We start from the raw sequence: 13,487 nt of genomic DNA on the forward strand, positions 1-13,487 counted from the left end.
ACAGTAACGAGCCCAGCACCGAACCCTGAGGTACATCACTAGTCACAGGCCTCCAGTCCGAGAAGCAACCTTCAACCATCACCTCTGCTTCCTTCCAAAAAGCCAATTTGCTATCCATTAAATTATCTCTCCTTGGATCCCATGCAATCTAATCTTCCAGAGCAGCCTACCATGCGGAACCTTGTCAAGTGCCTTACTGAAATCCATGCACAACATCTACAGCTCTGCCCTCATCGACCTTTTTGATCACATCTTAAAAAAAATCTGATTTGTGAGACACAACCTCCCACGTACAAAACCATGCTGACTATCCCTAATCATCCCTTGCCCATCCAAATGCCTGTATAACCTATCCCTCAGAATACTCTCCAGTATCCTACCAACTCCAGATGTCAAGCTCACCGGCCTATAGTTCCCAGCATTTTCCCTGCAGCCCTTCTTGAAAAGAGGCACAACATTTGCCCCCCTCCAGTTTTTCAGCACCTCTCCTGTATTTAAGGACGACACGTAAATTTCCACCAGTGTTACCGCAATTTCCTCTCTAGTTTCCCGCAATGTCCTCAGATATATATGATCAGGCCCTGGAGGTAGACAGTGAATTGCTGCGCTAGAATGCCAATTTAGCTGAAACTTCTAAAATGGACAGAATTAACTAATGACAGCATAACTATAATTTGCTTCAAGCTTTTTCCATTTGAGGCAGCTGGCCAAAATAAAGCCAATTCTGTCAAGGCAGCACTTTGAGACGGTAATCCACGCCTTTGTTACCACTCGGCTGGATTACTGTAATGCACTGTATGTGGGGGTTAGTGGGTCCTCCATCGCCCGTCTCCAGATGGTACAGAATGCAGCTGTACGTCTTTTAACTGGCACACGTAAACATGAGCACATTTCGCACATTTTAGCCTCACTCCACTGGTTGCCTATTCAGTTTAGGATCCATTTTAAAATTATTTTATTTGCTTTTAAATCCCTGAATGGTCTTGCCCCGCCCTACCTATCTGAGCTTCTACACCCTTATACACCCGCCCGCTCTCTCAGGTCAGATAATCAGCTGCTCCTGAGTGGGCCTAAAACTAAGCTGAAGCTCAGAGGGGACCGTGCCTTTGCTGTGTCGGCACCCAAATTATGGAATGATCTGCTTCTCCACATTAAACAGGCCTCTTCTCTGTCTGTTTTTAAATCACTTCTTAAAACCCATCTCTTCTCCGTGGCCTTTGATACCCAGTAAGATGTCGACTTTATTTATTTACTTGATTTAATTTCTTATTTTTTGATTGCTTTTATTCCGTGGCTATTATTTTTACTCACGTTTTATGTCTTTTAATTTATTGTTGTATTTCATATGTAATTTTTGCGCCTCATGTGAGCTGTTATGGTGTCTGTTTATGATGTCTTGTTTATTCTTCTGTACAGCACTTTGGTCAACATTGGATGTTTTAAAGTGCTTAACAAATAAAGTTGGATTGGATTGGATTCAATCCTCTCAGTTTAGACATTTAGTAAACAAATGTGTTACAAATCCAGTATTTTTGCTTGAAAAGTAGGCTTTGTGAATTGGACTAGGACCCATTATTGAAAAAAAAATGACACCAATTGCTGCAGTAACTCGGGGGGGGTCAGGCAGCATCGGGAGGACATGGATAGGATGTTTCCACTAGAATAGAATAGAATAGTTTCTTTATTGTCATTGTAACATGAACCATGTACAACGAAATTTAAAAATGTCAGCCAGTCAGTGCACCATTCAAACATTAACGATACATACAAGATAAAATATTAAAAGATAAACAACTAAAATAAATATCACGAAAATAGCACGCATAAACACCCAATCCTCCATCCTTCTGTCGATTTCACAGTGTACCACATTCCCTTAGTATGTCTTCCTAAGCGCAGGTATATGGGACTAGGGGAGATTATGTGTTCGGCATGGACTAGAAGGGTCGAGATGGCCTGTTTCCGTGCTGTAATTGCTATATGGTTATATGGTCTCGCCCCTGCGTTCCTTGGCGGCTACATTTAGTGCTTTTATAGCAGTGGGGTAAAAACTGTTTTTTAGTCTGTTCGTCCTTGTCCTTGTAGATCTGTACCGTCTGCCTGACGGCAACAGTTCAAACAGGGAGTGTCCGGGGTGGGAAATGTCCTTTATGATATTCTGTTTTTTTTTGGTGCAGCGGGAACTGTGTAAGTCCTCCAAGGTAAGGAGAGGGCAGCCGACAATCCTCTGGGCGTTGTCAATGGCCCTCTGGAGCGCTTTCCTCTGAGCCGCTGTGCAGCTGGTGTACCACACGCATACACAGTATGTTAGTATGCTCTCAATGGAGCACCGATAAAAGGGCAGCAGCAGTCTCTGAGTGATGTTATTCTTCCTGAGCACCCTCAGGAAGTGCAGTCTCTGCTGGACCTTTTTCAGCAGCGCAGTGGTGTTCACGCTCCACGTCAGATCCTCCTCAATATGGATTCCCAGGAAGCGGAAATCCGCCACCCTCTCCACACAGTCCCCTCTGATAGTCAATGGTACCATGTCCGTTTTATTCTTCCTAAAGTCTATTATTAATTCCTTTGTCTTTAAGGTGTTGAGGAGCAGGTTATTTTCTTCCACACCACACTGTCAGCTGCTCCGCCTCATCCCGGTAGGCGTACTCGTCCCCCCCGGAGATGAGTCCCACCACCGTAGTGTCATCCGCAAATTTGACAATAGTGTTGCTGTGGTGGGCGGGGGTGCAGTCATGTGTGTAGATGGTGTAGAGCAGGGGGCTCAGTACGCAGCCCTGTGGAGAGCTGGTACTGAGGCTGAGGGCCGTGGATGTATGATGGCCCACTCTGACTCTCTGGCTGCGACCCGACAGGAAGCTATTTATCCACATGCAGGTGGAGTGTGGAAGTCCCAAGTCCCCCAGTTTGTCCACCAGTTTGTGGGGAAGGATGGTATTAAAAGCAGAGCTGTAGTCCACAAAGAGCATCCGCACGTAGCTCCCCCGCTTCTCCAGGTGAGACAGTGCAGCATGGAGAGCTGTGGCTACAGCGTCCTCTGTAGATCTATTTGCTCTGTACGCAAACTGGTGGGGGTCAAAGCTTCGGGGCAGGAGTGATGTGATATGACCCCGGACCAGTTTTTCAAAACACTTCATCACCACTGGTGTGAGTGCGACTGGCCGGTAGTCGTTGAGGCTGGAGATGTTGTTTTTTTTTGGGCAAGGGGACTATGGTGGAGGACTTCAAACAGGGTGGAACAGTGGACTGGGCCATGGACTGGATAAAAATCCTCGTCCAGACTCCAGCCAGCTGGTCTGCGCAGTCCTTCAACACGCGTCCAGAGACGCCGTCAGGTCCAGTAGCCTTCCTTGGATTGATGGCCCGCAGCGTGCGCCTCACCTCATGCTCCTCTATCTTGAGGGTTAGGCTGCTGTGGACCATGTCGAAGCGAGCAAAGAAGTGGTTCAGCTCCTCTGCCAGCGAGGCGTCACCTTCAACAGCTCCAAGGTTGGTCTTATAGTTGGTGAGATACTGGATCCCCTGCCACACCTGCCTGCTGTTATTACTGTCCAGGTGGTCCTCTATTTTCCTCCTGTAGTTTGATTTGGCCTCTCTGATGCCTCTCTTCAGGTTAGCTCGGGCCGTGCTGTATAAAGCCCTATCACCAGACCTAAAAGCGATAGGACTCTCCACTAGTGGGAGAGTCTAGCCTAGGACTAGAGGTAATAACCTCAGAATAAAAGGACGTTCTTTTAGGAAGGTATTGATGTTGGACGACAACATTTTTTTTAGTCAGATGGTGGTGAATCTGTGGAATTCTTTATCACAGAAGGCTGTAGAGGTCAAGTCAGTGAATATTTTTAAGGCAGAGATAGTTAGATTTTTGATTAGTACAGGTGTGAGAGATTATGGGGAGAAGACAGGAGAATGGGGTTAGAGGGAGAGATAGATCAGCCATGATTGAATGGCAGAGAAGACCTGATGGACTGAATGGCCTAATTCTACTCCCATCACTTATGACCTTGGGGGGTGTGGATCATGACAGAAGCCACCTCGTGGCGATCCCCCGAAATGATGACACGACACGACGCCTCGGGCGACTAATTCTCTCGACATGTTGGACGACAACAGCGGGCTATACGTCATCTGAGACACGAGCGAAAGAACCTTGCGGGATGTTTCAGGTCAGGACCCTTCTTCAGACAGCAGGGCCCTGATACGAAACATCGCCTCTCCATGTTCTCTGGCGATGCTGCCTGACCCCACTGAGTTACTCCAGCACTGTGTGTCATTTTTGTAACCCAGCATCTGCAGTTTCTTTTGTCTACACTCCACCCATTATTGAACACTATATTGAAATTTGCTGTTGTGACTTACAAGGTAGGTAAAAGCAAACCCAGGGCAAAGTTACCATAAACAAAACAGCAAGGAGTCAGGAATAAGATCAGGAAAATTGCAACATTGATATTACTAGACCATTCAGCCTCTCCAATACACTCCCAACATTCATTTTGGGCACAAGCTTTGTACAGACCTCTACTAGATCCATGTCCTTTAAGGATAATCCTGCTTTCTCCAGGGCCCCACCAATTGCTGGCACAGGACCTGTCAGCGACAGATAAAAGAGCTATTTAAAAAGCTACTCAATGCAATTTAAAAGGTGAGCATTTAAGATCTTACACTAAATTGTCCTCTATTCCATTATACAGAAGGAAACATGCTCTTCAGCTTAACCTGCTGCAGAGTATCGCAGAAGTATTTTCCGATGAAAGAATTATGCACCTTCACTAAAAATGATTGACCTAGAATACTTAAAATAACAAAATATTATTTGAACAAAGACATACTGCCCAATGTTTGTGTTCTTAGTATTTGTTACTTCATCATAATTTGAAAAAATAAATGTTAGGCAGGATCAGTTTTAGGCAGATTTCATGTTATATTTTCTTCCCCTGGTACTCATTGAACATTGATTGACCAAGCAATAGCTTATTATTGACAAACCTAAGTAATGAAGATTGGTGCGCCACTAATCAATATTGATATGCTACTAAACTGTACATGAAACCATAATCAATCATTCTCAAACTCTGTCCACCTTTGCCCATTATATCAACAACTGACACCATCAGCTTTTATTGCTGGGCATTTCAGAGACCAGTTTAAAAATTGACGACTTTTCTTTGAGACTGGCATTACAGATTGCCCAAAATGGGACATTAGTCAACAACATGGGAATTTATAGCAGCACAATAGTTTCATGGGCATCATTAATGAGGCATCACTTTACAGCAGATTTATGAATGATCCAGTGACAGCAGTTCAAATCTCACCAGAACAAATGGTGAATTTAACTTCAATAAATGAAATAAATCCATTCTGTTATTATAATCAAGAACTTGTCAAGACAGCATACACTCCCATTTAATGGAACAAATAATGTTAGTATTCAGTTATTAAGTGTAATACTTAATTATCTGTGCAATATCCCATCACAAATTGTGTTCCCTGTCCATTTACCAACCTGGGACAGCACTTCTTCAAAATTAGTTACCATAGTTACAATGCAATACGACTCACCAATTCCCATAATGCTTGGATCACATCCACATACATGATGAGCCACTATTCTGGCCAATGGCGTTAACTTGTGTTTTTGGACTGCTTCTTCACTGGCCAATATCACTGCAGCAGCACCATCGCACACTCCCTGATGGGAATGCATAAAAAAAACTTAAATGCAGATTTTGGTCAAATCATGTTACATATACTCAATAATATGGGTACAATCTCTCTCACTGTTTATACCATGCTGTCACTGTTTTATTTGACTTGTACATCCAAATGAAGTACAATATTAGCAATATGCAATGATTCAACAAATGCCTCATAAAAAGAAATGACCATCCCATGGAAAGATCTTATTTTGATCCCTGTAATGCTAGCTGCAGGAGTCTAACCAACTCGAGTAATCCAACCAACCTCAGCTCTCCTGATTCAGGGGAGGATAAATATAACACTTGTAAAAGTAAAATACATTCTCAAGCTCACAGCACTGGGTCACGAGTCAAGAGCATTTTATTGTCATATGTCCCAGATAGAACAATGATATTCTTACTTGCAGCAGCTCAACAGTACAATATACATTAATGATTTAGGTGAAGGAATTAAAAGTAACATTAGCAAATTTGCAGATGGCACAAAGCTGGGTATCAGTGCAAACTCTGAAGAGGATGCTATGAGGATGCAGGGTGACTTGGACAGGTTGGGTGAGTGGGCAGATGCATGGCAGATGCAGTATAATGCGGATAAATGTGAGGTTATCCACTTTGGTGGCGAGATCAGGAAGGCAGATTATTATCTGAATGGTGTCAGGTTAGGAAAAAGAGAAGTACAACGAGACTTCGGTGTCCTTGTACACCAGTCACTGAAAGTAAGCATGCAGGTACAGCAGGCAGTGAAGAAAGCTAATGGCATGTTGGCCTTCACAACGAGAGGAGTTGAGTATAGGAGCAAAGAGGTCCTTCTACAGTAGTATAGGACCCTGGTGAGACCACACCTGGAATATTATGTGCAGTTTCGGTCTCCTAATTTGAGGAAAGACATTCTTGCTCATGAGGGAGTGCAGTGTAGGTTCACGAGGTTAATTCCTGGGATGGCGGGACTGTCATATGATGAAAGAATGGAGCGACTGGGCTTGTGTTTGCTGGAATTTAGAAGGATGAGAGGGTAGCTTATACAAACATATAAAATTATTAAGGGATTGGACACACGTTCCTGATGTTGGAGTCCAGAACCAGGGACCACAGTTTAAGAATAAGGGGTAGGCCATTTAGAACTGAGACGAGGAAAAACCTTTTTACACAGTTGTGAATTTGTGGAATTCGCAGAAGGCAATGGAGGCCGATTCACTGGATGCATTCAAAAGAGACTTGGATAGAGATCTTGGGCTAGCGGAATTAAGGGATATGGGGAGAAGGAAGGAACGGGGTACTGACTGAGGATGATCAGCTATGATCACATTGAATGGCAGTTCTGGCTCGAAGGGCTGAATGGCCTACACCTATACCTATTGTCTGTGTAACAGAATATGTAAACATATTACAGATGGTCTGAGGTTGAAAAGCTAGTGAACTTTTACAATGAGAATAAGCAGAGACTGGGAAGTAATAGTGGGCCTAAGGGAAGAAACTCACCTCAGGATCAAATATTAGTTGTACAGCATGGAAACAGGCCTCTCGGCCCAACATGCCCATGCTGACCAAGATTGCTCACATGTCTAGATTGCTCACACACAAAGAAAAGGCAATTCACCTATTTACCACGATGTAGCAATAATGTCCCAAAGTACTCCACCTGGTTTAACAAAACCTGACAGTCACCCAAGGTCATATTTTAACATGAACATAGAACTTGCCACACAGAAACAGGTTCATGGCTCACATCAGCATGAGTGGAATCCTGCCAGGGAAAGGAATGCAACAGATGGAAGTAGACCACTTGCTAATGGCTAAATATATGGAAGGGAACTCTTTTTCAGATGCCAAAACTAGGAACAATTTGCATTACCCAAGGCAAGTGGCCAGGGAGATGGGTGGATTTACTTGACAAGGGAACAGAGATTGACAAATGCAAGGAATCATAATGAGCATGCGTGGATGAGGAAAAATCATCTAAACTGGAGAAACAAAGCTATCTGATAGCACATTTCGTTAACCAGTTAATTCAGAAGGAAAGCGTTTTGGAACATACCGAAGCATTTGCTGCCGTGACGGTGCCTTTTGCCTTGAACACGGTCGGTAGCTTAGCCATCTGTTCTGCAGTGGTCTGTGGTCTAGGGTGTTCATCCTGTGCTAAAGTTTCCTTTCCTTTCTTGATTTTCAGATCAATGGGAGCCATCTCTTCATTGAAGTAACCGGCATCATGAGCTGAATCACATCAACAGCAACACATGTATATTTTATCACAATAAATGCATACATGCATCTTCCAACTTATTTCTCAATCTTTAATGTTACAGTTTCTGTCCCAATTTCCTCTCTAATAAACACGAATGGATGACAAAACATTTTTCAAAAGCAGATTTAAATGTCACTGAAAATATTATGCATTAAATCAATCGTTAGAGTGAACCTGAGGGTTTCAGATGTTTATTGATATTTTTCTTTGAAATGAGAGATATTCATCAATTCTTTAACAATGTTAGAGATTGTTGCTGTTTTTTCCATAGATACATCAACTTCTCTCTAAAGATATTTTCAGTAATTTATACAAAAATACATTACTAGTTGGACTTTTTCACAAATTGCTAAGTACCACATGAATCGTTAAATTGGTTTCTCATTCAGGTTTTAATTTTTTTTAACTGTGTTTCCAATTAAGCTTAAATATTAAAAGAAAAATACAAATATGTGTTGATGACTGGTTTAACAATCTCCTTGTGCTCTTCAGCTATTTGTAGTGCAATATTTGTAACTAATTCTGAGGGATAAAATATACATGCATTTTGAAAGGTGTTGATCATTGATAGTCAGCATGGCATCGTGAGTGGAGATTGTGTCCCACAAATTTGATTGAGTTTATTGCAGAAGTAACCACGAAGGTCGATGAGGTCTGTGGCTTTCTATTTCTCGGTAATTGAACACTTTTCTAGATTTCAGGGGCAGTAGATGTGGTTTATACGGACCTCAACAAGACTTTTGATAACGTTCTGCATGGTAGACCACTCTGGCAGGTTAGATTACATGGGATCCGGGGAGAGCTAGATAATTGAATACATAATTGGTGTGATAATAGGAAGCAGTGGGTGAGGGTGGAAGACTGTTTTTTTATGCTGGAAGCCCATGACCGAGTGGTGTGCCTCAAGTGTAAATGATGAGCTCTTTGTTGTCTGTCATTTACAGTGCCCTCCATAATGTCTGGGACAAAGACCCATCATTTATTTATTTGCCTCTGTTCTCCACAATTTGAGATTTGTAATAGAAAAAAATCACACGTAGTTACAGTGCACATTGTCAGATTTTAATAAAGGCCATTTTTGGTTTCCCCATGTAGAAATTACAGCAGTGTTTATACATAGTCCACCCATTTCAGGGCACCATAATGTTTGGACCACAGCCATGTCATGTAAGTGAAAGTAGTCATGTTTAGTATTTAGCTGCATTTGCTTTGCATGCAATGACTGCGATTCATGGACATCACCAGTTGCTGGGTGTCTTCTCTGGTGATGCTCTGTCAGGCCTGTATTGCAGCCATCTATAACTTATGCTTGTTTTGGGGGCTAATCCCATTCACTTTTCTAATCAGCATATAAAAGGCATGCTCAATTGGGTTCAGTTCGGGTGATTAACTTGGCCACTCACGAATTGACCATTTTTTAGCTTTGAAAAACTCCTTTGCTGCTTTAGCAGTATGTTTGGGATCATTGTCTTGCTGTAGAATGAACCACCGGCCAATGTGTTTTGAGGCATTTGTTTGAACTTGAGCAGATAGGATGTGTCTATACACATCAGAATTCATTATGCTACTACCATCAGCAGTTGTATCATCAATGATAATAAGTGAGCCAGTACCTTCAGCAGCCATACATGCCCAGGCCATAACACCCCCACCACTGTGTTTCACAGACGAGGTGGTATGCTTTGGATCTTGGGCAGTTCCTTCTCTCCTCCATACTTTGCTCTTGCCATCACTCCGATGGTAATTTTCGTCTCATCTGTCCACAAGACCTTTTTCCAGAACTGTGGCTGCTCTTTTAAGTACATCTTGGCAAACTGTAAACTGGCCAGCCTATTTTTGCAGCTAACCAGTGGTTTGCATCTTGCAGTGCAGCCTCTGTATTTCTGTTCATGAAGTCTTCTGCAGACATGGTCATTGACAAATCCACACCAGACTCTTGAAGAGTGTTTCTGATCTGTCGGACAGGTGTTTGGGGATTTTTCTTTATTATAGAGAGAATTCTTCTTTTAGCTGTGGATGTCTTCCTTGGCCTGCCTGTCCCTTTGCGATTAGTAAGCTCACCTCTCTTTCTTCTTAATTATGTTCCAAACAGTTGATTTTGGTAAGCCTAAGTTTTGGCTGATGTATCTAACAGTTTTATTCGTGTTTCTCAGTCTCATAATGGCTCAGTTGACTTTCATTGGCACAACTTTGGTCCTCATGTTGATAAACAGTTATAAAAGTTTTCAAATGTGATGGAAAGACGGGAGGAAATACTGGTGCTGAGAGTTCTCTTATGCCTGCATTAAGGAGGCAATTAAACACACCTGAGCAATTACAAACACCTGTGAAGCCATGTGTCCCAAACATTATGGTGCCCTGAAATAGGGGGGGACTATGTCTAAACACATCTGTAATTTCTCTATGGTAAAACCAAAATGTATAAAAATACCCTTTAATAAAATCTGACAATGTGCACTTTAATCACATGTGATTTTTTCTATTACAAATCTCAAATTGTGGAGTACTGAGGCCAATAAATAAATGATGGGTCTGATAAAGCCGAATTTTCGTTAAAAATATAAGAAGATATTAAATTGGCTTCTGGGCTAGCTTACAACTTTATATTTAGTCTCAAATTAGGCTTACCTCAGGTTGCGGTGTGTGAGATAATAAATACTATAACATTGTCTCCCAAGTGACAAGCAGAGAAGGAGCTAGAGTGATCTCTTTGATGTAAGATGTCGTAAACCAAGTGTCCTATGTTTATGAGGGAGGAGGTGACGAGAGAGGAGAAGCTAGATTGATCTCTTTGATGTAAGATGCCTGGCACCAAGTGTCCTATGTTTATGAGGGAGGAGGTTACAAGAGAGGAACCAGAGAAGTAGAAAATGTCGTAAACCAAATGTCCAATGTTTTTAATATATCTTGTACCATGTGACAAAATGGCTTTGATGTGATGCATTCTGTAGAAACCTTTTCCTGTACCTCTGACCATGACTAATGTCTGTGGAATGTGCTAAGATGACAAAAAAAACCACTATATAATGCAATGTAATTCTGTTGTTCAGAGAAGTGGACTGAGGACAGTGAAGTGTCTACATTGGTCACTTGACTGGAGTTCTTCCCTCCCTTCTATCGGCCGATAATAAGTAAAGTTTTGAACTGGTCTACAAACATTTTGTGTGTTGTCTATTTATTAAGAAGTGAACCTGTTTAGTTGTTATAAAAGTAACCTTTTCAGGTCTTTGTCCCAAACATTATGGAGAGCACTGCATATCAATAATTTGGATGAGAATGTTCAAGGCATGGACAGTAGGTTTTGACACTAGAATAGGTGGTGTCAGAGACAGTGAACAAGTTTATTAACAATTACAGTAGGATATTTATCGTTTTGGCAAGTCAAATCAGGATAGGACTTTCACAGTGAATGGTAGGACTTGTGGAAGTGTTGCAGAACAGACACTTACAAGTACAAGTATCTTGTTCCTAGAAAGTGTCATCACAGTTAGATAGGGTGGTGAAGAGTACTTTTGGCATGTTGGTCTTTATTAGTAAGGGTATTGAAGTTGGAAAGTTATGTTGGAGTTCCATAACAGTTGGTGAGGCCACACTTGCAGTATTGTGTTCGGTTTTAGCCATCCTGCTGTAGGGAAGATGCCATTAAGCTAGAAAGAGTGCAGTGAAGATTTACGACGATGTTGCCAGGACTCAAGGGACTTTGTTATAAGGAAAAGTTGGGCTGGTTAATACTTTATTCTGTGGAGTGTAGGAGACTGAGGGATGGCCTAATAGAGATGTATAAACAGTTTGTAGTTTAGTTTATTGTCACGTGTACCGAGATACAGTGAAAAGCTTTTGTTGAAAGCTACCTGGTCAGTGGAAAGCCAATACATGATTACAATCAAGCCATTTAGTGTATAAATACATGATAAAGGAATAACATTTAGTGCAAGGTAAAGCTGGCAAATTCCAATCAAAGATAGTCCGAAGGTCATCGACAAGGTAGATAGTAGTTCAGGACTGTTCTCTGGTTGTGGTAGGATGGTTCAGTTGTCAGATAACAGCTTGAAGGAACTGTCCTTAAATCTGGACGTGCGTTTTCACACTTCTATATCTTTTGCCTGATGGGAGAGGGGAGAAGAGGGAGTGGCCAGTGGAGCTAAAATAAGGCGAACACACACGGCCTTTTTTTCAGGGAAGGGCTATCAAAAACTAGCACAAATAGGTTTAGGTTGAGGGGGGAAAGATTTAATAGGAATCAGAGGAATAATAGGAATCCGTTTCACCCAGTTGCAGGTAGGTACATGGAATGAGCTGCCAGATGAATTGATTGAGGCAGGGAGTGTTTGATGAGAGATATTGAGAAACTAGTCAGCGAAAAGGAACATACATCACTTTAGGCAGCCAGGATCAAGCGAATCACTGAAGGAGCATAAGAATTGTAGAGGCACACGCAAAAGAGAAATCAAGACCACAAAAAAAGCGCAAGAGATGGATTTGGCAGGCAAGGTAATGAAAAATCCCAATAGATAGGGGCATAGAAAAGTGAATGTCGACAGTCTTTTTCCCGTTTACAGTGAGAGGGAACGGATTTAAAAAGGGACCCGAGGGGCCTTCTTCACACAGCAGCTGCTGCTTATATGGAACAAGCTGTCAAGGGAAGGTAGTTGAGGCAGGGTATTTGGACAGATACATGGATAGGAAAGGTTTAGAAGGATATGGGTCAATTGAATCCTGCTAAGATGGGCATTATGGTCAGCATTGAGGGGTTGGACTGCTGGGCCTGTTTTGTCCGCTATGTAACTCAAGGTTAGGTGTGTTATTGAGATTCTACTCACGACATTCCAATTACAAAATCTGCAGAAAGATATGTTTAATGGTATTTGCAGCGAATATCTTTTCGGTTACAGATATTTAATTTTTGACTTATTTAAAAATCTCCATCTAATTATTAAAATGTTTAAAAAACATTTGGACAGGTACATGGCTTCGGTAGATTTGGGCCAAATGCGGGCAGGTAGGACTAGTGTAGTTGGGGGCATCCTGGCCGACTTGGACAGGTTGGGCCGAAAAGTCTGTTTCTATGCTGTATGTATGACTCTAATCTAACACCCCTTCCTTCTATACTCTCCAAAGTATGTTCTAATGTACAGATCCAGTATGTCAAATGCTTACCAGCTTTCCATCTCTGCTGTGACTTCATTGCATATGCATCACATTCTTCCCTGCTTATTTCATACTGTTCAGCAAGATTTTCTGCTGTGATACCCATTGGAGTTTGAATGTGGAGATCGGTCAGTCCTGCCCACAAGGTGTCCTCCATCTGCAACAAAATTCCTTCATGAAGTAATTTCATTTCCCTTGATGAATAAGTAAACACAATTTTATGTCCCTAAATATCTAGAGAGAGTTAGATTTAGCTCTTAGTGTTAAAGGAATCAAGGGATATGGGGAAAAAGTAGGAACAGGGTACTGATTTTAGATGATCAGCCATGATCCTATTGAATGGCAGTGCTGGTTCGAAGGGCCGAATGACCTACCCCAGCACCTATTTTTCTATGTTTTTC

At 42.0% G+C, this 13,487-nt stretch overlaps 1 protein-coding gene across 1 annotated transcript in view; it reads right to left on the reverse strand.

Moving 5' to 3' along the window:
* acaa2 (acetyl-CoA acyltransferase 2) overlaps positions 1 to 13,487 on the reverse strand; it is a 49,719-nt gene that overhangs the window by 10,715 nt on the left and 25,517 nt on the right. The window contains exons 5-8 of the mRNA XM_055660051.1: positions 13,096 to 13,243; positions 7,732 to 7,907; positions 5,560 to 5,689; positions 4,514 to 4,584 (exon numbers count right to left, since the gene is read on the reverse strand). Coding sequence (XP_055516026.1) covers positions 4,514 to 4,584; positions 5,560 to 5,689; positions 7,732 to 7,907; positions 13,096 to 13,243 — 525 coding nt within the window. The remainder of the gene's footprint in view (positions 1 to 4,513; positions 4,585 to 5,559; positions 5,690 to 7,731; positions 7,908 to 13,095; positions 13,244 to 13,487) is intronic.

This window comes from Leucoraja erinacea, chromosome 1 (assembly GCF_028641065.1).
Source record: "Leucoraja erinacea ecotype New England chromosome 1, Leri_hhj_1, whole genome shotgun sequence".
Classification (NCBI taxonomy): Eukaryota; Metazoa; Chordata; class Chondrichthyes; order Rajiformes; family Rajidae; genus Leucoraja; species Leucoraja erinaceus.